The following is a 27,105-nucleotide window of genomic DNA, read 5'->3' on the forward strand; positions in this document are numbered from 1 at the left end:
TAGTCTATCTTTCTCTGTCGGGGCTCTGAAACACGTGAGCTTATCAGATAAGCGCAAACATCTTTGTATGCCTATAGTGCTTTTGCGATCTACTTATCCTGTCATCTCATTGGTCTTTTGGGGACTATAGGTTCTCCCCCTCTGCTTCTCACATACCACCCACCAGTCCAAAAACGGAATCTCCCAAACCTGAGCAAGTAACGAAGCAGACGGGCGCAGCAGGAAAGCCTGAAAGATATAGTGCCGTCGCTGAGCAGAGGGCCAATGCTCAGCCTGCAAATGGCAAGTTACAGTTTTTGATTTCTCTCTTCTGTTGGGAATCTTATAATAATGTTATTTCATAGGCAATAACGAAGCTCCAATTGCTGTGACTTCTGCCATTAATTCATTATTATTTGGGCTTTTTAAATGATGTGAAGTTGTGTATCTGATATTTGGCGAGAGGGTAGGATAAGGAGTTGTTTATATATTATTTTTGATATAAATTATTTTGAATTAAAATAATATTTGTGGGGAGGGGGCTGGGGGGAGTTGTGGATACCGACATTATTATTATACTAGCTTTATAGCCCATTACATTAATGGGTGCTAGAATGTATGTGTGTGTCTGTCTTTATTTTTTTCTCTCTCTGTCTCCTTAGCCGCTTTCTGTATTTCTGTCTTTCTTTGTTTTGGCTGTCCATCACCACCCCTTGCGTGCTCCCCCTGTCCATTTTCCCTTCCTTTTACCTCCCCTTATCCAGCAGCAGCTCTTCTCCCTTGTTTACCTCCCCCCTGTCCATTAGCACCTCTTCCTGCTCTCCCTATCCAGCAGTACGCCTCCCTTCCTTTCCCCCCCATCCATCAGTAGGCCTCCTTCCCCCCCCCCTGTCCATCAGCACCTCTTCCTGATCCCCCTGTCCAGCAGTAGGCCTCCCTTCCTTTTTCCCCCCTGTCCATCAGCACCTCTTCCTGATCCCCCTGTCCAGCAGTAGGCCTCCCTTCCTTTTTCCCCCCTGTCCATCAGCACCTCTTCCTGATCCCCCTGTCCAGCAGTAGGCCTCCCTTCCTTTATCCCCCCTGTCCATTAGCACCTCTTCCTGCTCCCCTTGTGCAGCAGTAGGCCTCCCTTCCTTTCCCCAACCCCCACCAAAGCAGAATCTCCCCTCTGTCTATCCCCCCCAACAGTTCAGCATCTCCCATCAATCCATCCTCACCTCTGTCTGCTGTTCGCCATGTGGTCGATCCGCTGCCGACAGGCGGGGTCCAGCTCACTCGCTCACAGCAGCGGGAGCAGCGCCACCAGCAGCAGTGCCGCCATCGGGAGCCCTTCTCGAGGGAGCGGGGCAGGCTGCTGAGGAGCTTCGGGGGCTGCTGAGACGGCAAAGACGGAGCGGCTGAGCTGAACTGGCGTCCCCCACCCCTCCCCGGTGCCAGTGACGCTCTCCCTCTCTGCGAGCCGGGCTGTAAAAAAAGGAGACTGTGACGTATAAGCGCGCATGCGCACTCGTGCCGTCGCGACGGAACAGGGAACACGCGGCGCGAGTGCGCTTGCGCGCTTAACATTTTATTATTGATAGGTTCTGTGAAAATCTTTCTGATCCTTTTTAAAAAAAATCAACCCCTAGAAGTTCAAATGAATGAAGACTGAATCCCTCCCTTCCTCCACCTCCCTCAATATAACTCCAAGAGGTTCAGGGACTCGGAGAAACAGAGCATCATTCCTAAGGAGCAGAAACAGCGAATTATTTGACGATTTCTTTCCAATGAATACTTCATGAGCTGTGTGGATTTTTTGCACTAGACATAAGTTATGTTCATCTATGGCCCAGGAAACTGATTTGATTTTGAACAACCTCACCCAGAGCAATTGAGCGTCTTGTCGTTCTGCCGGGGGTTAGAGAGAGAATTTCCCACACACCTAAGGGCCCTGCTCCAAAAAGAATCCCAGAGGCATTGGTTATTAAGCAGCCACTGATCTTCCCTAAGAGGCAGTTGTCTGTTCAGCAAGTGGAGTAGGGGATACATCTGCATCAGTGGACTGGATGGTTTCCAGGCAGAAAAATGAAGATGAGCCCTACGTAGCACTATCTCTGCCAAGGTAGTGGAAGAAGTCCAGTAAACAAACCCTGAAAACACATTCCAGATCTATAGAATGCCTACTAATAGAAACAGAAACTGAGGTTGAGGGGTGGTAGATTCAGGGGCAATGTTAGGAAATTCTACTTTACGGAGAGGGTGGTGGATGCCTGGAATGCGCTCCCGAGAGAGGTGGTGGAGAGGAAAACGGTGACTGAGTTCAAAGAAGCGTGGGATGAACACAGAGGATCTAGAATCAGAAAATAATAGTAAATATTGAACTAAGGCCAGTACTGGGCAGACTTGCACGGTCTGTGTCTGTATATGGCCATTTGGTGGAGGATGGGTTGGGGAGGGCTTCAGTGACTGGGAGGGTGTAGATGGGCTGGAGTAGGTTTTGACGGAGATTTTGGCAGTAGGAACCCAAGCACAGTACCGGCTAGAGCTTTGGATTCTTGCCCAGAAATAGCTAAGAAGAAAAAATGTTAAAAATTTAAATTGAATCAGGTTGGGCAGACTGGATGGACCATTCGGGTCTTTATCTGCCGTCATCTACTATGTTACTATGAAAAATGCTTGAATACCTGGATAAATTAATGTAAACCGTTCTGAGCTCTCCTGGGAGAACGGTATAGAAAATTAAATAAATAAAATGCAAGAGATCAGAGAGTTGCATTTCTCAAAGCTGATATATAACAATTAATACATTAAAAAAACAATCTTTTTTTCCCCCTACCTTTTTTTGTTTGAGAATTGCTTTGGTCCCAATGCCTTTCTTCTGCTTTCTGCTTTTTCTTAACTCTTTACAGCAGGGGTGTCAAAGTCCCTCCTCGAGGGCCGCAATCCAGTCGGGTTTTCAGGATTTCCCCAATGAATATGCATGAGATCTATTAGCATACCATGACCGCAGTGCATGCAAATAGATCTCATGCATATTCATTGGGGAAATCCCGAAACCCCGAGTGGATTGCGGCCCTCGATGAGGGACTTTGACACCCCTGCCGTAGGGTTACCAAAAGGAAGATGGATCGAGACATCCGGGTTTTACTTTCATTGAAAGCAATGGAAGTAAAACCAGGCTGTCTCAATCTGTCCTCCTTTTTCTGGAACCACATGATAACCCTAAGACAGGAGTGTCAAAGTCCCTCCTCGAGGGCCGCAATCCAGTCGGGTTTTCAGGATTTCCCCAATGAATATGCATGAGATCTATTAGCAGACCATGAAAGCAGTGCATGCAAATAGATCTCTTGCATATTCATTGGGGAAATCCTGAAACCCCATCTGGATTGCGGCCCTCGAGGAGGGACTTTGACACCCCTGCTTTACAGGGTCTCCTGTCCTTTTTGAAATTTTTTCTCTCTGTTCATCACCCAACTTCCGTCTGTCTCTCTTATCCATGCTGTCCAGCATCACATCTCTGTGTCCCCATGTTCAGCATCTACTCTCTGTGTATCTCTCCTCGGTGTCCCTGCTCCTTTGCTCTCTTCACTAGGTCCATCCCTCTCTCTTCCCTACCACCTGCACGCTCCACCTCAGGGCCAGCATATCTCCCTCTCATGTCCTCTTATTCTGGAGGCGGCATCTATCCTTGTCTCTCCCCTGCTGTTCTTTTCCTCTCCCCCACCCCATGGTCTAGAGTTTTTCTCTCCATCCCCTCTGTAGTTTCAGAACCTTTCGTCTTTCCTTCTCTCCCCCCCCCCCCCTGTTTTGGTCAAGGTCCTTCTCTCTCTTCCCTTTTCGACTGGGTCTTCTTTCTTCCTCTCGTCCCTCTGTTCTCTCCATGACCACAGGAATTTACAACAGGGGCGGCAGCACAGGGAAAGGCTGTAGCAGGGCCACAGGAGACAACCAGTTTGTCCCTGCTGCTGCTGCCGCCGGTGAACGTTTGAAGGGTTGGGCAGGGCTAGAGAGAGATGCTGGACTCATGGAGGATGAAGGGAGAGATGCTGGACAACAAGTTCTCCTTATCGTTGGGTGGTCCTGGGCTTTTTGCATTCAGGGATAGCTACTTCCCTGTCCTGCATGTTGATTAATATTTTATTTTATCCTATTCTGATTCTACTTTCATCTCCACTGAGTTCCCAGAAAGGTTATGCATCTTTCTGTATTAGTCCCAAGGTCTGTATCTGGTGGCCAATCGTTGTCGTATATACTGTTTTTCCTCACTGTGGCCTGGTGACTGGTTATTCAACTTTTTCTACTTTTCCTGTTGACCCAAGAGATCTATTGTCATTTTTTATTTCCCTTGGTTAGCTTTTAAGTGGATTGCTTTCCTGTTTGTAGATGTATAATGCATGTTTTGGATTATTGTGTTTATAATAGGAGCATGTTTTGGAGTATTGTGTTAATAATAGGAGTATTTTTTGCTATCTTTGGTTTAGAAACTTTTATATTGTATTTTTTTTTTTTTTTTTTAAATTCTTGTAAAGGAAGCTTTAATACCGTATGATGCTTGAAGCATATGTCAATCAAGTGTGCAATAAATATACTAATTAACTAACATAAATAAATAAATAATAGCACCCTAGTAGATGACGGTGGGTAAGAATGAATGGCCTCTCCAGTCTGTCTGCTTGTCTTGCTTTCTGATTCTTTCCCATTTTGAGTAACTGAGTTTATAAAGTCACAGCTTAAACCAACCTCTGCATCATATATTTTATCCACCCTTTCCATCCTGCTTTTTCTTTTGCCCCAAATCTGTTTAAATCTTGCTACAGTGCTGATCTGTCATCATCATAGACACACCGTTCCTGATCCCGATATCTTTGTCACATTCCCTACTGAAATCCGGCCTTCTGGTAACCCTACTCTGGATCAACTCCATCCTGTTTATATCTTTTTGAAGGTGCGAACTCCCGAATTGTACACAATGGTCTAAATGAGGTCTCGCCAGAGTCTCTTATACAGGGGCATCAATACCTCCTTTCCCCTACTGGCCATACATAAGAACATAAGAATTGTCGCTGCTGGGTCAGACCCGGGGTCCATCGTGCCCAGCAGTCCGCTCACGCGGTGGCCCTCTGGTCAAAGACCAGCGCCCTAACTGAGACTAGCCCTACCTGCGTACGTTCTGGTTCAGCAGGTACTTGTCCAACTTTGTCTTGAATCCCTGGAGGGTGTTTTCCCCTATAACAGCCTCTGGAAGAGCGTTCCCGTTTTCTACAACTCTCTGGGTGAAGAAGAACTTCCTTACGTTCGTACGGAATCTTTCCCCTTCCACTCAACCGGACCCAGTCCATACCTCTCCCTATGCACGCAAGCATCCTTCCAGCTTTTGCTGTCACTTTTTCCAACCTGTTTGGCCACCTTTAGATCATCACATACTGTCACACCCAAGTCCCACTCTTCCTTCGTGCACAAAAGTTCTTCAGCCCCTAAACCAATTCCCTCAGTTTTTTGCAGCCCAAATGCATGACTTTGCATTTCTTAGTATTACATTTTAGCTGTCAAATTTCAGACCATTCTTCAAGCTTTGCTAGGTTCTTCCTCATCACACCATCAGGTATCAACCGCAAAGAGGCAAATCTTACATGACAGCCCTTCAGCAATATCGCTTACAAAAATATTATAAAGAACATGTCCAAGAATTGAACCTTGAGGTACACCACTGGTAAAATCCCTTTCCTCGGAATGATCTCCATTGACCACTACCCTCTGTCGCCTTCCACTCAACCGGTTCCTGACCCAGTCCATCACTTGGGTCCGATCCTGAGGGCACTCAGTTTATTTATTAGATTCCTGCATGGAACATTGTCAAAGGTTTTGCTAAAATCTCAATAACACCATATCTAGTGCTCTCCCTCTATCTAATTTGTTGGGCCAAATTTGTCTGATAAGCCCTGCTCCATGTGAATCCATGTTGCCTCGGATCCTGTAATCCACTGGATTCCAGAAACGTTGCTATTTTCTGTTTTAAAAGTGTTTCCATTAATTTACGAGGGTCATTTAATAAATAATGCACACTATTTTTTTTTTTTTTTTAATTTACATGTATGGTTGTTGTTTTTTTTCCAAGCATTTCTTTACAGTCTTCAATATAGTCTCCCTGCTTTGCAGTGCCTGAGTCCCAAGGTCCGGGAAGCTTCATTATTCCATCCAAGACACCGTTTTTGTTCAGTTGCTGAATGGCTTGGGTACCGGCAGAAAAAAGCTCTTCCAGAGATGCAAAACGATGTCCACGCATAGGTTGTTTCAACTTTGGAAAAAGGTCAAAGTCTGCTGATCTCGTGTCTGGACTGTAGGGAGCATGAGGTAACACCTCCCAGCCGTATTCGTGTAGTTTTTCAATGACATTCCCTATGTGCGGGCGAGCATTGTCGTGAAGAATGAGTGGCCCAGCCAAGAGCAACTGAGGTTGGGTTTTGTTCATTTTTCTGCAAAAAATCACGATAATACACTGCTGTGACACTTCTTCCACATGGAACTTTGTCTGTGATGATGATGCCTTCATGATCATAAGGAAAATCATCATTTGTTTGACTTTAGATTGAGCTCATCGAAATTTTTTTGATCATGGGGAAGATGAAGCTCTTCACTCGTCATTGAAAAACTGCGCAAATACGGCAGGGAGGAAGCTTCCCGGACGTTGGGACTCGGTCATTGCAAAGCAGGGAGACTATATTGAAGGATTGTAAAGAAAAACTTGGAAAAAAAAATAAACATGTAAATTTAAAACAAAAGTGTGCATTATTTATGAAATGACCCTCATACTTACAACAAATTTGATAAATTGGGAACTATGTTTTTCTGACACTGAGAACTTTGATTGTGTTGAAAATTTCTGAGAGGGAATTCTGTTGCTGCTTTTGAAAAAAAAACCTCAACATTTGCCCATTTTTTTTCTTCAGGAAGCAAGAGCCCTGATAAATCCGAATTACCTGCCGACTGGAGATCCATGCTAAAACACGTAGAGAAAGGTCCAGTGGCAAACAGGTTTGTGCCAGACACAGTTGTGGGAAGAAGCATCTGAGTGCATGTACCTCAGGAGTTGCCAGCTGCATTAGATTCACTTAACAGGATTGATCCAGTCCTGGGTTTACCCCCATTGCATGCAGGGACTTGTAGTCTTGCTTAATCAGAACATCAAGCCTGTGACTAAATTCGGAAAACCTGGGACAGGATCAACCTTGGTGAGTTGCCAACTTACTCCTTGCCTTATCCTACCTGCAACTTCTAGAATAACTGGTGCATGCCTTTAGGAATGATAAACATTTATGGTAGTGCATTAAATCTACTCTGCCCTGAAAAGCCAGAACATAGTAACTGAAACTTTGCCAAAACTGAGCTAACTCGCCAGTTGTCCTGTAGTTACTGTGCATTTCTTAATATTGAAATCCATTTAATATATGGATGCATTTTCAAACCTGTAGGAAAAATCCAAAACACAGTATTTTTTTTGGATAAATGGGAGAATACAGTACTATATTATTTTTGCTCAAGAATTACATCGTGGGGATTTAATCAAAGAAATCCATTTTTTAAAAAATTATTCTCATATTTACATTTTCGACAGTTACTATGTTTTTGACTTTTCAGGGCAGAATACAGGGTGCCCACAAAAACACTCCTTGATTTTAAATGGTTGCAAAATCCAAACTTATTGGAATATGTTTATAATTGAAGGTGACAGCAAATACAAGTCCCAAAATGCACGGTTAGCAAGATCTTAACACAATCGCTTGCACGTTCACCCTTATGAACTGCAATTGGTGCAGAAGTTACAACCTTTAGACAATGTAATGTGACAAAATGACCAGGGGTTCCTCAAGTGGCCCCCGAGATCACCAGACATGACTGGGTGTGGCTTTTCCCTTTGGGGGTATGTGAAAGATAGAGAGTACGTACCTCCGTTACCCGCAACTATGGATGATCTGCGGGAACGCATCACTGAAGCTATAAACGCAATCACGCCGGATAGGCTTCGGAGAGTCTGGTCCGAGCTCGATTAATGCATCGATGCTTGCTGAGTAGCAGATGGGGGCGCACATCGAGTTGATGAAACGGTAGCCTCAAAGGTGAAAGAATATTCCACTAAATTTTGGTTTTGTAACCATTTAAAATCAAGGAGTGTTTTTGAGGGCACCCTGTATATGCAATGTTTCTCTTGCATGGATGTATAATGTGAATGGATCTATGTTTGTAGTCATCCTTGTGTCTGTGTGTGCAAATATGATTGTCTTTGAAGAAGAGCTGGTGACAGATTAACCTGATCAAAAGCATGATTTAGTTTGAGCTGAGCCAGAGCTACCCGAGCTGGTAAAGTAAGATCACTCTCCATATGTTTTGTACTTGTCTACTACCCTTCATTTATAAAACTATGAACCCAAAGCAGTTTACTACGAAAAGTTAAAAAAAAAGGAAAAAAATTAAAAAGTACAGTGGTCAATAAAAACACTTCCTAATATATGATGTAAATCCCATTCCCATCTCACCAGGGAGAGGCAGCCATGTATTCTAACACTGCACTGCTATATTTAATTAGTTTTTTTTATTATCATTTTCTGTTTATTAAATTTAAAACCAATAAATTCTGCTCAATGTAAAGATAAGCAAAAGCATGATGAAAAAAAATCCAAGTGTAAAAATGCTCATACCAACCGGCATCCCAGCAATGGGGAAGGGAGCATCGTAAGCATAATGAAAAAAACAATCTCCCCCCCCCAATAAAAACCCCCAAAATACATTCCACAAGCAAAGGACTGTGCTGATGGATGGATTTGCAATGCTTTGTAAGCTCCGCGTAAAGCTGGAAAGCCTGGAAGGACAATCTTTGAACAAACTAGAGGGGCTTTCTCTCTTTCTTCCGTTTCTCTCTTATCTGTTGCAAACATGAAATTTGAATCTATGCAGGTTGCTTGATTGAACAAATGACTAGGGAAAGCCTAGGGGAGCAGTATTTGGAGTTCGGAACTTGGACAGGACAAGCAATAAAGAGAATCAAAAATAAGTCGCTGGAAAACAAAAACATATCTTGAGCCCCGATGGCCGGCCAGACTCGTGGATTCGTCTTTCTGGAAATTTACTGGACTGCCACTGATTTTGTTTTTATTTTCTGTCCAAAGGGTTAATGTGTACTGTAGATATGTTGTAGGTATGTGGCAAATATGAAGTGCCAAGGAGGTCAATAAAGGAAAATATTGACCTCTGGGAAGGAAGAGTATACACATGAGGACCGAAGATCATTAATCTCTTGCAAAAAGGTCAATAGTTTCCACTTAGTTGAACGAACATGGCTGCCTCTATTTGCTTTGTGATTCTGTATTAACAGAATACAGTAAATGAAAGTTTATGTTATTACATCAATCACTACTTGATTGATGGTTACACCATTCACTGCCAGTAGTTCATGTTCTATTTGGAGCATGCCAGTTTGTCTTTTTTTTGTGTGCGTTTGTTAGCAGAAAAAGTGATTTTTATAAATGTAGGTATTTCAGATGATCGTTTTAGAGAGAGATTCAATGACTTACAACGCTATCCTTCCCCTTCCAGCAGGATTCCAGATTTGAAGGAAAAATGGTCCCCAGCTTCTCAGACAAGTACTGCTATTCCAAAGACACCTATTGCTGGCTCTGTAGGTATTGTGAACGTCGGCTCAGGTATTTCAGGAAAAGAAAACAAGCCAATCCAGTCTAACATATCTTCAGCAAGTGTTGGTACTGGATCAAAGGAGAACAAACCAACCCAATCCAGCATATCTACAACCAATCACAGCAGTGCATGGAAGGAGAGCAAACCAACCCAATCAAGCACATCTACAACCAATCACAGCAGTGCATGGAAGGAGAGCAAACCAACCCAATCAAGCACATCTACAACCAATTACAGCAGTGCATGGAAGGAGAGCAAACCAACCCAATCCAGCACATCTACAACCAATTACAGCAATGCATGGAAGGAGAGCAAACCAGCCCAATCCAGCACATCTACAACCAATCACAGCAGTGCATGGAAGGAGAGCAAACCAACCCAATCAAGCACATCTACAACCAATCACAGCAATGCATGGAAGGAGAGCAAACCAGCTCAGTCTAGTGCATGGAAGGAGAGCAAACCAACCCAATCCAGTGCATCTGCAGCTAATCACAGCAGTGCATGGAAAGAGAGCAAACCAGCCCAGTCTAGCACCCCTGCAGCCAGTCACAGCAGTGCATGGAAAGAGAGCAAACCAGCCCAGTCTAGCACCCCTGCAGCCAGCCACAACAATGCATGGAAGGAGAGCAAACCAACCCAGTCCAGCATACCTGCAGCCAGCCACAGCAATGCATGGAAGGAGAGCAAACCAACCCAGTCCAGCATACCTGCAGCTAGCCACAGCAATGCATGGAAGGAGAGCAAACCAGCCCAACCAAGCACACCTGCAGCCAGTCACAGCAGTGCATGGAAGGAGAGCATACTAAGCAACTCCAACATATCTGCAAGTAGTCACAATACTCCATCAAAAGAGAGCAAATCAACTGAGTCCAGCACATCTCCAGCAGAACAAACTACCTCAGGAATAGGTAAGACTCTACATTAATTAGGGAACGCAGGTACCATAGGGAAATGGGTTCCATAGTCTATGAAATCGATCTATGCGCTATTTAGGTCGATTTCATCTTAACTTTGTATGGGCAACATCGACTAGACTCGGAGAGGAATTTTTCATTTCATCATGAGCTTTGGCCACTGTCGATCATATAATGTTATCCCCTTGTACCTGCCTGGAAGGGTCCACCTTGTTGACATTAAATTATGATTTGGGGGTATTGTATGTCATATTTCTGAAAAAGAAACAAAAAATGTATTCCAACTCCAGCCATTGCTTTTCTGGTGAGAAGATAATGAATAGAAATAAGACAAAACAAAAAGGCAAAACAACACCTCTTGTATTAGACCAGGGGTAGGCAATTCCGGCCCTCGAGAGCTGGAGCCAGGTCAGGTTTTCAGGATATCCACAATGAATATGCATGAGATGGATTTGCATGCACTGCCTCCTTGAGATGCAAATCTATCTCATGCATATTTATTGTGGATATCCTAAAAACCTGACCTGGCTTCGGCTCTCCAGGACCGGAGTTGCCTACCCCTGTATTAACTAATGCAATACATTTTAGCTTAATACATTTTTTCGATTAGCTTTCAAAGGCAACGCCTTTGGGTGAGAAATAAGCAAAAGTTGACAAATATCAGACTATATAAGTGTAACTTAAAAGCATTCTGCCGACAGTCTCACGGGAAAAGAAAATGTCTTTTAATCATAGCTTTTGATGCTGGTTTTTCCATCTTATGGCGACCGTCGTACTTCTAGAGCTCATGCTGTTCCATTTTTGGATTATAATACCAATCCTAAATCCATCAGATTTTCTGTGTGTGAACATTTCTTCCAGATCCCAGATTTTACCTGGGTTAATATCTCCAAATGAATTAGTTTTGCACATATCATAGCAGGAAGGAACCTCATATCTATGCCAGAGTATTTTGGAGAGGGTCTCTCGGATATAACACTAATCTCATCGCTTGCATTGTGCCAAAGAGAACCTCCTTCTGGCATTCATAAGGCATAATATATAGGGGCAACTTGTTAAGGTGTTCTCTCAGGGTTTCCGCAGCCGACATTGTGCTTGTTGCAGGTTTCCGAGTCATGCTGCATCTTATCGGGCCGGCAGAACCTCGTTCACCTCAAGCCCCAATCAATCGGGTTTGAGCACCTACTATATAAAGACAAACTGCATGCCTCACAGCATCCCCTGAAGAAAGCCACATCAGAAACGTCGGTTCTACCTGACAAGATCCAGCGAGACCCGGAAACCTGCAACAAGCATTTCCAGGTGTGTTTGGAAGTTATTTTTAATCAGCCACGCTTTCTTGGTCTTTGATTGTGACTGTTAGATGACCTCTTTAACCCTTTCAGGACCATAAGGATCGTAGGCCAATTTTTGTGGTTTTGACGACATTTTTATGGTAAAAAGGGCTTGCAGATGCCAAAAAAATTGATTTTTTTTGTGAAATATCATTATTTTTATTTAAAAAAATCACACTTCTGGCTTATGGACAGTGTGGCAAGTGAATCTTCTCGTCCATCTGGCAACGACGCTAATGAATGAATGTCGGAACCAGTTTGTTTACATAAAGGCAGTATCATATGGAATCCGTACATATCAAATTTAGAACTGTAGACTATCCCAATCAAAATTTATAGGATTTTAAAGTTATGGGACAAATATGTCCCTTGGTCCTGAAAGGGTTAAACAAAAGAAACGTCACTTTGGAATCGATGATCTTGACACGGTCCGTGTTTCGGATATTACGACCTTCCTCAGGGGTCCTATGGAAATAGGGGGCAATGCAAATGTCCAAGTAAGCTATGGGGAGTCATGATAACGATGTCATTAAAGTGATAGTGAACCATTGAGAATTGCTGTAAAATATAATGTATAAAAATGATGATATTCATTATATCACTTCCATTGCCACATATTTACATAGGACCCTCGAGGAAGGTCGTCCTCGACAGCCAATCACAGCTTTGCATGGAAGGAGAGCAAACCAGCTCAGTCTAGGCCAGTGGTCTCCAACTCAAACCCTTTGCAGGGCCACATTTTGGAGTTGTAGGTACTTGGAGGGCCTCAGAAAAAATAGTTAATGTCTTAATGTCTTATTAAAGAAACTATTCTTTAAGCCCGTTACATTAACGGGTGCTAGAATAGATGTGTGTGTGTGTGTCTGTCTTTCTGTCTCTCTCTCTTCTTGGCCGCCGTCTTTCTGTCTTTCTTTCTTTCTCTCTTCTCGGCTGTCCACCACCACCTCTTCCCTGCTCCCCCTGTCCAGCAGCAGCCCTTCTCCCTTTCTTTTACCTCTCCACTGTCCAGTAGCACCTCTGCCCTGCTCCCCCTGTCCAGCAGCAGCCCTTTTCCCTTTCTTTTTCCTCCCCACTGTCCAGCAGCAGCCCTTCTCCCTTCCTTTTACCTTTCCACTGTCCAGCAGCACCCCTTCTCCCTTCCTTTTACCTCTCCACTGTCCAGCAGCACCTCTGCCCTGCTCCCCCTGTCCAGCAGCAGCCCTTTTCCCTTCCTTTTTCCTCCCCACTGTCCAGCAGCAGCCCTTCTCCCTTCCTTTTACCTCTCCACTGTCCAGCAGCACCCCTTCCCTGCTCCACCTGTCCAGCAGTAGCCCTTCTGTGTGTCTTTCACTCCCACCTACCTGTCTTTCAGTGTGTGTGTCGTTGTTTATCGTGCCCCTTCTCCCACCTACCTTTATTTATTTATTTTTTAATCACGGGCAACCAGCACACAGTAAACCACCACGCGCGCACTCGTTGTAAACCCCTGAACGCGCATGCGCCAAACCCGCACTAACATTTCTCTGCCGGCCATGGAGCTACTGATCACAGAAGCAGGGATCATGCAGGTAGGAGTGCGCATGCGCGCTTAGGGTTTTATTATTAGTGATGACAATTTTGCACGAGGTAAAACTCTTTATAGTTTATCAATCTTTCCTTTTGGCGAAGTCTTAATAATAATATTGTCATTTATAGCTAAAGAGACATATGATGAAGAAACGGTTTTATTTTACTTTTGTGATTATGATAAACATACCGAGGGCCTCAAAATAGGACCTGGTGGGCCACGAATTTGAGACCACTGCTATAGGCTAAGGCTCTTAACATTTGCATCTCCTCTTCCTATAGGCTGAGGCTCTTTACACCTGCATTGTGATGTCATAGAACTTTATGGTTATGGAAACATAGTAACATGATGGCAGATAAAGGCCAAATGGCCCATCCACAGCATCCACTATCTCCTCCTCTCCCTATTGGCTAAGGCTCTTAACATTTGCATCTCCTCTTCCTATAGGCTAAGGCTCTTTACACCTGCATTGTGATGTCATAGAACTTTATGGTTATGGAAACATAGTAACATGATGGCAGATAAAGGCCAAATGACCAATCCATAGCATCCACTATTTCCTCCTCTCCCTATTGGCTAAGGCTCTTAACATTTGCATCTCCTCTTCCTATAGGCCAGTGGTCTCCAACTCAAACCCTTTGCAGGGCCACATTTTGGATTTGAAGGTATTTGGAGGGCCTCAGAAAAAAAATAGTTAATGTCTTATTAAAGAAATGACAATTTTGCATGAGGTAAAACTCTTTGTAGTTTATAAATCTTTCCTTTTGGCTAAGTCTTAATTATAATATTGTCATTTATAGCTAAAGAGACATATGATGAAGAAACGGTTTTATTTTACTTTTGTGATGATGATAAACATACCGAGGGCCTCAAAATAGTACCTGGCTGGCCGCATGTGGCCTCCGGGCCGCGAGTTTGAGACCACTGGTCTAGTGCATGGAAGGACAGCGAACCATTGTCCTCTGCTGCAATTGCCAGTCTCTCGTCTTTAGGTTTAAATTCTCCCTTCTTAACCAGTCCTGTGCCAAGGGTTTGATCTGCCTGTGGTTTGAGACGTAACTCTCAGTATTTCCCAGTGTGTTTGCGATTTTACCAGTTGCTGCTTTATTTCACACGTTGTGCTAAGTCGGTGTTGCACATTGCAAGAAGCAGACCTCTGTTTTTGCATCAAAAGATGATGTGCCTGCTTTGTCGGATTTTTATTTCCAAGCACATTATTTTCTCCCGCGTGCCTGTTGGATCACTTTTATAAATAATGCATCGATCGGCATGTATAATGTTGCCAGCCAGGGCCCAGCCTCAACATGTGTCTGTAGGTATTTTATCTTCAAAGAGGTTTACTCTGTTTTGGCTCTTATAGCATGGGTGATTTCTCAAGAACAAATACCTTCCTGAATAACTCGCGTGTGGCGACTTGAAGCTGGGCTGGGAAATGCTGATTACTGTTCTGTTCGCCCACAGCTCCATATTGAAATAACATTATATCTCCTGGGTTCCCTTCCTTGGGATTGGTTGTTTTAAAGTATGTATTAAGGCACCCTTTTATCAAGCTGTGCTAAGGTATTTTTAAAATCCAAAGTAATAAATTAGGGTTCATAGACAAAAGCGCGCGCCGACAACCCAGCGCAGACAACTGAGCGCAAGGCGGAAGCGCGCCGAAGAAAAACAGTATTTTAAGGGGCTCCAACGGGGGGTGTTGGTGGGGAACCCCCCCACTTTACTGAATACAGATCGCGCCGGCGTTGTGGGGGGCTTGGGGGGTTGTAACCCCCCTCATTTACTGGAAACTTAACTTTTCCCTCTTTTTTAGGGAAAAAGTGAACTTTTCAGTATAATGTGGGGGGTTACAACCCCCCAAACGCCCCACAACGCCGGCGCGATCTCTGTTAAGTAAAGTGTGTGGGGGGGGGTTCCCCCCACACCCCCGTCGGAGCCCCTTAAAATACTGTTTTTCTTCGATGCGCTTCCACCTTGTGCTCAGTTGTCTGTGCTGGGTTGTCGGCGCGCCTTTGACCTGTCACCTAAATTAGCCTACTCTATTAGAGAGGGGTCAAAACATATAAACTGGAAAAAAGAGACCTGCTCTCGATTCTTAGGGCTATCTTGAACCTACGGGCTTTCAAATTTGCACGGCTTACTTAGGTCTCCTTTTACTAAGGTGCGCATGGGCTTAAACGCACGGAATAGCGCGTGCTACATTGCCGCCCTAGACCTTAACGCCAGCATTGAGCTGGCTTTAGTTCTAGAAGCGTAGCGCGCGGTAATTTCCTGCGTGCGCTAAAAACGCTAGCGCACCTTAGTAAAAGGAGCCCTAGTACTGATTAAGCCCACTACTAAATTTGGAAGTGTTTAATGTATAGCTGAGGGTGGCAATCAGTTCATGGGAACTTTTTTGACCAAAAAGTCATTAGTTCACCGGGGCTTATCAAGCATAAAGCCACCCGCAAACAACGTAGAATACCATCCTCTAGCTCAAAAGACTTTTTAAAATATATATATATATATATATATATATATATATATACACTAGTATTTTAGCCCGTTACATTAACGGGTGCTAGAAGTCTCTCCGGCTCCCTTAGTCCCTTGCCCCCCCCCCTCCTTCCCTTCCCGCGGTCCCGACAAACCTGCCAACTCTAGTAGCGTCTGCAGCACTCTACACACGCTGCTTCGTGGCCTTCTGTCCTGATTTACTCTGGCACGTCCCTGATGACATCATCAGACACGCGGCAGAGCAAATCAGGGCAGTAGAAGGCCCCGAAGCAGCGTGTGTAGAGTGCTGCAGACAGGTTTGGAGTCTGGACCGCGGGAAGGGAAGGGGGGGCCAGTCAGATGTCGGGAAGGGATGGGAGGGTCAGACCGCGAAAAACTTACTGTTTTTTTGCCGCGAGAAAGCAGGGAGTCCAGCGCTGGCGGCCAGTCCTGCCGCGAGTGTAGTTAGGTGCTGTAAGGCTGTGGACTCGCGCATGCGCACTCCTGCCGCCACAGACTTACATCTCGTGGATCAGGGAAAATGGAACACGCAGGTTGGAGTGCGCATGCGCGGCTAGGGTTTTATTATATAGGATATGTGTGTGTGTGTGTAAAATTTTTTAAAAGATGTCCTATAAATATTAATTCAGAAGTATAAAAATTGATAATAATAAAGTGCCCAAAGTGTCAAGTGCGAAATCGCATCGTTCTAGAATTCAAAAAACGCAAATTCAAAAAATCACTAATTGATGAGCCCTCATGAAAGCAGGAAATTGCATTCATCCAATTAACTATAACTGCCATCTACAAGGATTTATCTCTGAGACTGCCAACATCCGTCTGGTAGGAAAGTCTGATATCCGGGAGCGCCAACTGTTCACCCTACGGAGCCCCGTTTCGTGTCCTTCATCATCAGGGGCAAACTCGGGGATGTCTCCCGCCGAAAGTTAAATTGAAATACTGCTCCTCTCCAGAGAGGGTTTCTTTATCGCCATCTACTGCGTTAAAAGCTCCGACACTCAAATTCGATGAACGTCAGAGCATACACACCCAGGGTGGGTGGGAGGGGGGAGGGTTTTGCATTGGAGTTTAATTCAGGGAACATATGGATAGTTTCTTGTAGGTATCTACTTTCTGATTATTTGGGGTGGGGGAAATAATTGTTCATTAATGTCTGTTTAATGTGCTTTTCTTGTAATATTATGTATTTTGGAATTGTTTGTTTGCACAATGGTAGTTTGGAAAATCAATAAAGATTAAAAAAAAAAAAAAAAAAAAGCTCCGACACTCAGATTCGATGAATGTCGGAGCTTTTACCGCAGCGGCCGGCGATAACCTTCCCCCCCCTTAATGTGGCTTAATAAAAGGGTGCCTTAAATTCTTTAAAACATGGGTCCGGATTTTCCTTCAGGAAAATCTGGTAACCCTATCTAAGGGGGAGGAAACGATTGCTGAGCTGAGCAGTTGGTTCAGATGGATAGACTGGATTGGCTGTATGGGTTTTATCTGCCATCTTTTTCTGTATTTTTGTATTCAATTTTTTTTTTCCATTTGATGAATTCTTTTTTACAAGTATTGAGCTTGTATAGAGTGATCTGTGAGAAAAGGTGTTTGGTGTTTTTTTTTCTTTTCTGAATGCATGCACATGCGAATTTATTTATAAGATTTGCTTCCTGTGGGTAGGCGTATAACAGACAGTTTTAATAATAACTAATAATGACTTTATTCTTTTATACCGCCACAATCTTGCAACTTCTAGGCGGTTTACAATCAAGAGAGCTGGACATTCAGCGAGTTACAATGTGCAGATAGTCGGAGGAAAATACAGAGTGCAGAAACTTTAAGAATGCAAAAATATGGATATACAGTTTGCTGAGCGAGAATATAAGATATACAGTTTGCTAAGAAATTTCCGAGAGGACCTGTAAGGAAAAGGTCACGCATTTCAAAAAATACAGCGAAAATTACAATATGATAATAGTAACAGTTTATATATATCGCAGACTTAAGAGGGGAAAGAGGGAATGGGTAAGAGGTCAGGAGGACCTTTATTGAGGAGAGAGAGAAGAGCGGGTCAGTTGTCTAGGTATTTCAGGAACAGGTATGTTTTTAGGCGCTTCCTAAATAGCGTTCTAGTGTGTACAATGTTTTTTTCGTGCTTTATACATCATATACCCCTCTCTGTACTTCAGCTAATGAAATTAGTAGCTAGGATTTCATTTAGCCTATGCAAACTTGTTTGCTTAACTCCTACAGAGGCAGAAAGCCAATATGAGATGAAAATGTCAACCAGTGGATTATTTAATTAGTCTTACTATTGTTTTAGAAATTCTAAAAAGCAAGATTCACCGTAAAAGAAGACTAAATGGTTACAGAGATTGAATTCTCCCAGGAAAGGAGCCTTTGATTATTCAGGTCAGGAAGAGAGCTGGATGATATAGATTTGGGTCTCCTTTTACTAAGGTGCGTTAGGGCCTAAACGCGCGGAATAGCGTGCGCTAAATTGCCGCGCACGCTAGACCTTAACGCCAGCATTGAGCTGGCATCATTCAAGAAGCGTACCGTGCGGTTTAGCGGGCGGTAATTTCATGCGTGCACTAAAAACACTAGCGCACCTTAGTAAAAGGAGCCCTAGGTCTTTCCGAAGGTCTGTTTGGGGAATTCCCCTCTTCCCAAGTCCGAGATGGTTTACATCGGTGAATTATGGCTTGGATATTAAATTTTATTGTATCTTATCTTACAGATGCCTCTACTGTGAATCAGAGCTAGGAAGTAATTGAGATGTGAGGTAGAGAATGACACGGTGACAAAATTCATCACCGTCCCCATCCCCGCGGATAACCGCGGGAAATCATCTTCATGTCATTCTTTAAGGAGAGAGGGAAGAATCAGAGTATGAATGGCCACAACCACTGACCCACAAGCTTTGCTTTGAAGAATGCTGGTGTAGAAGGACTGAGGTTGAAACAGACACTATAGAATGACAGTCTCTGGTATCCAGAGCAGATATTGTGATGTCATAATGCCTCATTCCACCAGTGCCTAAGAGCCAATCACATCAGTGATGTCACAATGGCTTCATTATCCTTGGCTCCCATAAGAATCAGAGTATGAATGGCCACAATCACTGACCCGCAAGCTTTGCTTTGAAGAATGCTGGTGTTGAAGGACCGAGTTTGAGTAGCAACATTCTAGAGCTGAGATTGTGATGTCATAATGCCTCATTCCACCAATGCCTAAAAGCCAATCACATCAGTGATCTCACAATGGCTTCATTATCCTTGGCTCACATAAGAATCAGAGTATGAATGGCCACAACCACTGACCCTCAAGCTTTGCTTTGAAGAATGCTGGTGTAGAAGGACTGCAAGTACCGTATTTTCACGCATATAACGCGCACCCGTGTAAAACGCGCATACGGGTATAGCGCGTGGGAAAAAGAAAATTATGTAAATAAATTAATATATAGCGTGCACACGCGTATACCGCGCATGCTGCTCATTGAATTAAAACCTCCTTCTGCCCCCCTTGAAGTCCTGTCCCCCTTTAAAGGTCTGCCTGTCCCCCCTTGAATTCCTGCCCCCCCTTAAAGGTCTGCCTGTCCCCCCTTGAAGTCCTGTCCCCACCCTGAAAGCCTGATGCCCCACCCCGAAGGACAGCTGGCTCCCCCACCCTGAAGGACCGCTCGCACACACCCCCTGACGTCCGATTCATCCCCCAGCCCCCCCCCGCACCGTTTGCGGTAGAGAAGCAGCCTACCTTGGGTTCGCAATGCCAGTGAGCCCTGCTGCTTCCTCTGCCGGCGGTCCCGCCCCTTCTCTGAGCCCGGCGCTGCTTCCTCTGCTGCGGTCCCGCCCTTTCTCTGATGTCAGAGAAGGGGCGGGACCGCGGCAGAGGAAGCAGCGCAGGGCTTACTGGCATCGCGAACCCACGGTAGGCTGCTTCTCCACCGCAAACGGTGCAGGGGGGCTGGGGGATGAATCGGACGTCAGGGGGTGTGTGCGAGCGGTCCTTCAGGGTGGGGGGGCCAGCGGTCGGGGGGGGGAACCAGCAATGTAAAAAAAAAAAATTGTAAAACGCGATCACGCATATAATGCACATGGTTATGCTCAGTTTGTAAAATCATGTATAACGCGCGCGTTATATGCATGAAAATACGTTAACTTGATTTGCAAGACAAGCAAAACATTTGATTAAATTTTAACTTGATATACAAGCAGTGTCTTGCAATACGAGTACATACAGTATACACACATCACAACTGAGCCGACGGTTCTTCTCTCTCTGACGCTGTGGGAGTGTAGTGACTTCTCCCTCTGTATTCACGGGGGATGCGGGCAGAACATAGCCGTGAATACCGAAAAACCGCAAATAACTTTTTGCATGTTATTCGTGGTTTTCAGTAAAAATAGACCTGAAAAAGATAATAAACCGTGAATAACCCGACCTGCGATTTTGCTCCGTACGACGCCGGGGGCAGCGATTTCCTCCATGAACCCCGGGAGCAGCGATTTCCAATGTGAAACGCCGGGTTCAGTGATGAAAATTAGGGGAGTCAGCAGCCGAAAAATCGCGAATAAGCGAATCCGCAGTTTCGGAAACCGCAGATACGGAGGGAGAAGTGTACATACAGTATTTTGTATTAAAGTTTTAGGGTTGTGGAACGAACCGTCTTGAGTTTCCATTATTTCCTATGGGGAAATTCGCTTTGATATATGAGTGCTTTGGATTACAAGCATGCTTCTGGAACAAATTATGCTCGCAAACCGAGGTTTGACTGTATTTTTTAAAGCCTATCCTGGAATCACTCAAAGCCACTGATTATATAAAGCTCCATTTTTCTTAAAATTTGCTATTATTTTTGCTGAATGGTTATCTGTTATCGTTCTGTTGGAGTTGTTTATTCCCTCTTCTGAAGTTACCTATGAGGTGAAGGATCAAGTGATTGAGCAAACCCTCTGGTGTGATCTACAGTTATTGGAGAGAGAGAGAGAGAGGAAAAGATTTAATGCGTGCTTGCTCGGGAGGTCAGCTGTAAAAGTTGGCTCCTGATTTGAGTCCTCACAATACACACTTACTAAACTTTGTGTGCCCTCTGCCAGCATCCGGGAGAACGGAGGGTTGCAGGAGGAAAGAGTTTAAGAATAGCATCTGAAGGTTGAGGTGGAATGTAGGCCGACAGGTTGACTTCTCATGAAATACAATTTCCTCGATTGTGGTTTTGTGCAGGCGCATCTGGAGAGTTTCCTAAGAAGAAGAAACTGCTGGTTGCCAACTTGGATATCTCCAAAGATTGGCCAGAATTTCAGCAGAACTGGCAAGACACCAACATTTCTGCAAAGAGAGAGGAGCCTGCCCGGTCAAAGTGGGCAGCTGGTAAGGATACGTTTGATTTTCTGATCCTAGAATGAGAGAATCTGGCTGCTTGTCTTTTGCACAGTCTGTGTATTCAGCATAGCTAGGGTTAGCAAACGTCCGGATTTCCCCGGATGACTTTTCAAAACCCGGCACATTGTCCGGTTTGAAAAGCTTGGAACCAAATCACTGTCGGGCAGGAGCACATCCATACATGCACGGATGCCATGCAAGGACGCCACGCGCATACGTGTGTGATGTCATCGCATTGCCCGATGAGAGCAAGCAGCGGGGGGTGGGGATGGGTGGAACTGAGCGGGTCTGGGGGAGGGGGGATCAGATTTTCCAAATGATAACCCTAAGCATAGCATAGTCCAGATAGAGCACTACTGAGCAGAGAAGCCATCTGTTGCTCCCCCATCCCATTCTCCAGTTGCCGTGGCAACAAGCAAACATACAATATTTACCTCTTCTCCCCAACTCAGGAACACCTGAGTTCTGGGGCTTCCATACTAAGACTCGTCTTCACACCTGCGGAGTGGGCAGCCTTGGCCATTAGACAGCTGCACACAACATATAGGCATCACTATGGTAATACAGTGCATGATATGGTTCATAGACAAAACCGCTGAAGACAAAGGTGCGCGCCGACAACTGAGCGCAAGACGGAAGTGCGTGCCGAAGAAAAAGAGAGTTTTTAGGGGCTACGACTGGGGGTTTTGTTGGGGAACCCCCCCACACTTTACTTAATACAGATCGCGGCGGCGTTGTGGTGGGGTTTGGGGGGTTGTAACCGCCCTCATTATACTGGAAACTTAACTGTTTCCCTGTTTTTTAGGGAAAAAGTGAAGTTTTCAGTAAAATGTGGGGGGTTACAACCCCCCAAACCCCCCACAACGCGGCGCGATCTGTATAAAGTAAAGTGGGGGGGTTCCCCCCCACACCCCTGTTGGAGCCCTTTAAAACAGTCATTTTCTTCGGCGTGCGCCTCTGCGTTACGCTCAGTTGTCTGCGCGCGCCTTTGTCCTGGCGCGCTTTTGACCTGACACCCACGATATTGCCGTTATCACGCATTGAGGCAAATATTGTGCGGTCTGGTGTCTGGGAAATGGAACCGGTTTCTCAAACAGTGAAGAACAGTTAAGTCTGCATTTTCGTATATACCTAGAGGCAGTGGCGTAGTGAGGCTGAGAGGCACCCGAAGCGGTGGCGCCCCTCCCCCACCCTCTTCGTCCGCCCCCCTCCTGCCATGCACATGCGCACCCCTTCCCGTAACTCTTTAATGTTCCGGGCACGAGCGGTAACCGCAACCTACTGCTTGCGCTAGCATCAGCTATTCCTCTATCGTTTCCTAGGCACGGGTCCAGGAAGTGACATCAGAGAAAGAACTGCTCGTGCCCGGAACATTAAAAGAGGCACGGGGGAAGGGAAAGGGGTGCATACATGCGGTATTGGGGGGTGGAGAAGGAGTGTGGGGACCGGAGAGGAGGACGGGTGCCAGCGCTCCCACCAAGACAGCACCTGGGGCGCACCGTGCCCCCCCTTCCCTCCTTACTACACCACTCCCTAGGGGCTATGAGGCAGTTAACAAAAATCAGTCGTACAATGACGTAGCTTAATACATTAAGCAAGGAAAGGAAAAGAAGAGGAAGGAGCAATATATGTTGAATAAAAGCTGAAAATATGGATATTTTTGGCTGGAAATATCAGGAGAAAGGTGACTACGGTAGCTTGCTATCCAGTTCTGTTATTCAGTACTCCCCCAATATTTGCGGGGGTTCCGTTCTAGGAACCCCCGCGAATTTCAAAAAAACGTGAATATGTTTTTTCGCCTGTCAAAGGGCAGCTGGAGCGCCGGCGAGTGAAGAAAATCACTCGCGGTATGCTCCGACTGCCGCTTCCTGTTACTAAAGTAAGGCTACACCAATCAGGAGCTGCTTTGACACGCAGCTCCTGATTGGTGTAGCCCGACTTTAGTACAGGAAGAGGCGGGTCGGAGAATACCACGAATTAGTGAGTCCGCAAACTGCGAATTCGCGAGGGAAACACTGTATTTTGAATTATTGATGATAAGGTTTATCCCCAATAGATAGGTGAATTGGGAATGATTGAGACAGTTAAGGCTTGAATTTTATTCTCGTTTAATGTAATCCCGCCTTAAATCTCATTAAGCTGAAAAAGTGGAATATAAATATTTTATATTTACATGAAATACATCTTATGTGAGATGTTTCATCCTCACCAAGGTGATTATATATTTGGGTTTTCTTTTTTTCTAGATCAACCTTTGCATCCCCAAAGGCCTCAGAAATCTCCCCGTGGTATGACTGAGTCTCCTATCAAGGTACGAGTTAAAATACGCTTCTCCCTCCGAATCCGCGAGGGTTAGGGGCAGAGCCAACCTGTGAATATGGAAAAATCGCAGATAGCTTTTAGGGCCGACTCTGACCCACCCTTGCCTCGCTCCTGTGTCCCGGACTTCCCCACACCTTACCTGGCGGTCTAGCGGTGGCGCGGGGCAGGAGCGATTTTCCAGCACTCCTGCCCCGTGCAGAGCCGTCCTCAAAATTGCTGCCGTGGGTTCCCATTGTAATCTCGTGAGACCACAGGAACTCGCGGCAGCCATTTTTGATGACGGCTCTGCACGAGGCGGGAGCGTAGAAAGATCGCTCCTGCCCCGCATCACCGCTAGACCACAAGGTAAGGTCTGGGGAGATCCGGGACGCAGCGATTCATTCTTTAAAAACTAGAGGGAGGTCCGGGGCAAAAAATCACGAATAACCAAATTCGCGGGTACTAAACCCCCGGATTCGGAGGGAGAAGTGTAATCTGCAAATCCCAACTGCCTTACATAGAATTCAGGTGTATGCATCTAAGTCCCACCCACATTCTGCCCAGACTCCGCCCATGTGTGTAAAATACATGCTATGGAAGAACAAGTCGCCTAAGACCTAGATCATATAGGCACCTATTCTAAGCCTGCTTTATAAAGACATATTGGTTCACGCGTGTCTTTATAAAACTGCTCCGTAGAATCTACAGAAATCTCTACTAAAATACAGCCATGTACATTTATAGGTATAAACCAGGGGTCTCAAAGTCCCTCCTTGAGGGCGGCAATCCAATCGGGTTTTCAGGATTTCCACAATGAATATGCATTGAAAGCATAGATCTCATGTATATTCATTGGGGAAATCCTGAAAACCCGACTGGATTGCGGCCCTCAAGGAGGGACTTTGAGATCCCTGGTATAAACCTATGCAGCTCAAATGTGTTCTTAGTTGTGCATACAGGGACAAATTCTGCAAAATAACATATATATAACATAACATTGGATTTCTAGACCGCATAGCTGTAAAGTTCAATGTGGTTTACAAAAGATTAATAAAGGAGAAATACAAATTGAGAGGACATCATGTAGGGTCTAGTTAGCTATAAACCTGGAAAAAAGGAGTGTTTTTAAATGTTTTCTAAAGTGTGGATGAGAGTGGGATGAAGATAGAAGTTGTTGAAAGTCCATATCAGAAAAAGCTGCCTGAAAAAACCAAGAAGTGCGATCATAGTATTTTTTTTTTTAACTTTTACAGCCCTTAGCACAGGGGTGTCAAAGTCCCTCCTCGAGGGCCGCAATCCAGTCGGGTTTTCAGGATTTCCCCAATGAATATGCATGAGATCTATTTGCATGCACTGCGTTCATGATATGCTAATAGATCTCATGCATATTCATTGGGGAAATCCTGAAAACCCGACTGGATTGCGGCCCTCGAGGAGGGACTTTGACACTCCTGTCTTAGGGTTATCATGTGGTTCCAGAAAAAGGAGGACGGATTGAGACAGCCTGGTTTTACTTCCATTGCTTTCAATGAAAGTAAAACCCGGATGTCTCGATCCATCTTCCTTTTGGTAACCCTACGGCAGGGGTGTCAAAGTCCCTCATCGAGGGCCGCAATCCACTCGGGGTTTTGGGATTTCCCCAATGAATATGCATGAGATCTATTTGCATGCACTGCGTTCATGATATACTAATAGATCTCATGCATATTCATTGGGGAAATCCTGAAAACCCGACTGGATTGCGGCCCTCGAGGAGGGACTTTGACACTCCTGTCTTAGGGTTATCATGTGGTTCCAGAAAAAGGAGGACGGATTGAGACAGCCTGGTTTTACTTCCATTGCTTTCAATGAAAGTAAAACCCGGATGTCTCGATCCATCTTCCTTTTGGTAACCCTACGGCAGGGGTGTCAAAGTCCCTCATCGAGGGCCGCAATCCACTCGGGGTTTCGGGATTTCCCCAATGAATATGCATGAGATCTATTTGCATGCACTGCGTTCATGATATGCTAATAGATCTCATGCATATTCATTGGGGAAATCCTGAAAACCCGACTGGATGGCGGCCCTCGAGGAGGGACTTTGACACTCCTGTCTTAGGGTTATCATGTGGTTCCAGAAAAAGGAGGACGGATTGAGACAGCCTGGTTTTACTTCCATTGCTTTCAATGAAAGTAAAACCCGGATGTCTCGATCCATCTTCCTTTTGGTAACCCTACGGCAGGGGTGTCAAAGTCCCTCATCGAGGGCCGCAATCCACTCGGGGTTTCGGGATTTCCCCAATGAATATGCATGAGATCTATTTGCATGCACTGCGTTCATGATATACTAATAGATCTCATGCATATTCATTGGGGAAATCCTGAAAACCCGACTGGATTGCGGCCCTCGAGGAGGGACTTTGACACCCCTGCCGTAGGGTTACCAAAAGGAGGACGGATTGAGACAGCCTGGTTTTACTTCCATTGCTTTCAATGAAAGTAAAACCCGGATGTCTCGATCCATCTTCCTTTTGGTAACCCTACGGCAGGGGTGTCAAAGTCCCTCATCGAGGGCCGCAATCCACTCGGGGTTTCGGGATTTCCCCAATGAATATGCATGAGATCTATTTGCATGCACTGCGTTCATGATATGCTAATAGATCTCATGCATATTCATTGGGGAAATCCTGAAAACCCGACTGGATGGCGGCCCTCGAGGAGGGACTTTGACACTCCTGTCTTAGGGTTATCATGTGGTTCCAGAAAAAGGAGGACGGATTGAGACAGCCTGGTTTTACTTCCATTGCTTTCAATGAAAGTAAAACCCGGATGTCTCGATCCATCTTCCTTTTGGTAACCCTACGGCAGGGGTGTCAAAGTCCCTCATCGAGGGCCGCAATCCACTCGGGGTTTCGGGATTTCCCCAATGAATATGCATGAGATCTATTTGCATGCACTGCTTTCATTGTATGCTAGTAGATCTCATGCATACTCAATGAATAAATAACACCGGGATTTATAATATCTATTCAATAGCTCCTATACATTAAAATAGTATATGTGGTATGAATTAATAGTGGATAGATTTTGGCTAAGTAAACGTTAGAATGAAAAAATAATAAAATTGTGAATGTTTAGAATATTAATAGAATATTTATGTTAAATATATAGCTCTTTTTATTTATAAGGCTTATTTTAATGCATATTCATTGGGGAAATCCTGTAAACCCGACTGGATTGCGGCCCTTGAGGAGGGACTTTGACACCCCTGCCTTAGCAGATGGAAATATAAGAAGGTTCTCCAAGCTGAGTCCTGTTAGTAGGTGGTACTGTTTCACGATCACATTTACGATAGTAAGGACTGGCGAGTTCTGCTGGATCTCTAGTGATTTAAAACTCGGGGCTCCTTTTACAAAGGTGCGTTAGGTGCCTTACTGCGCAGAATAGCGCGCACTAGCCGCTACCGCCTCCTCTTGAGCAAGCATTAGTTTTTCGGGTAGCGCACGCGCTAAAAATGCTAGCG

At 44.9% G+C, this 27,105-nt stretch overlaps 1 protein-coding gene across 2 annotated transcripts in view; it reads left to right on the forward strand.

The window, feature by feature from the left end:
- MICALL2 (MICAL like 2) overlaps positions 1-27,105 on the forward strand; it is a 118,382-nt gene that overhangs the window by 67,243 nt on the left and 24,034 nt on the right. Inside the window, exons 7-11 of one of the 2 annotated variants that reach the window (XM_033914326.1) lie at positions 131-282; positions 6,906-6,990; positions 9,550-10,556; positions 21,144-21,290; positions 23,549-23,613. In XM_033914326.1, the coding sequence (XP_033770217.1) occupies positions 131-282; positions 6,906-6,990; positions 9,550-10,556; positions 21,144-21,290; positions 23,549-23,613 (1,456 nt within the window). Of the gene's footprint in view, positions 1-130; positions 283-6,905; positions 6,991-9,546; positions 10,557-21,143; positions 21,291-23,548; positions 23,614-27,105 lie in introns of both variants that reach the window. The other variant, XM_033914325.1, reaches the window with a different exon arrangement.

Source organism: Geotrypetes seraphini, chromosome 11 (genome assembly GCF_902459505.1).
Source record: "Geotrypetes seraphini chromosome 11, aGeoSer1.1, whole genome shotgun sequence".
Classification (NCBI taxonomy): domain Eukaryota; kingdom Metazoa; phylum Chordata; class Amphibia; order Gymnophiona; family Dermophiidae; genus Geotrypetes; species Geotrypetes seraphini.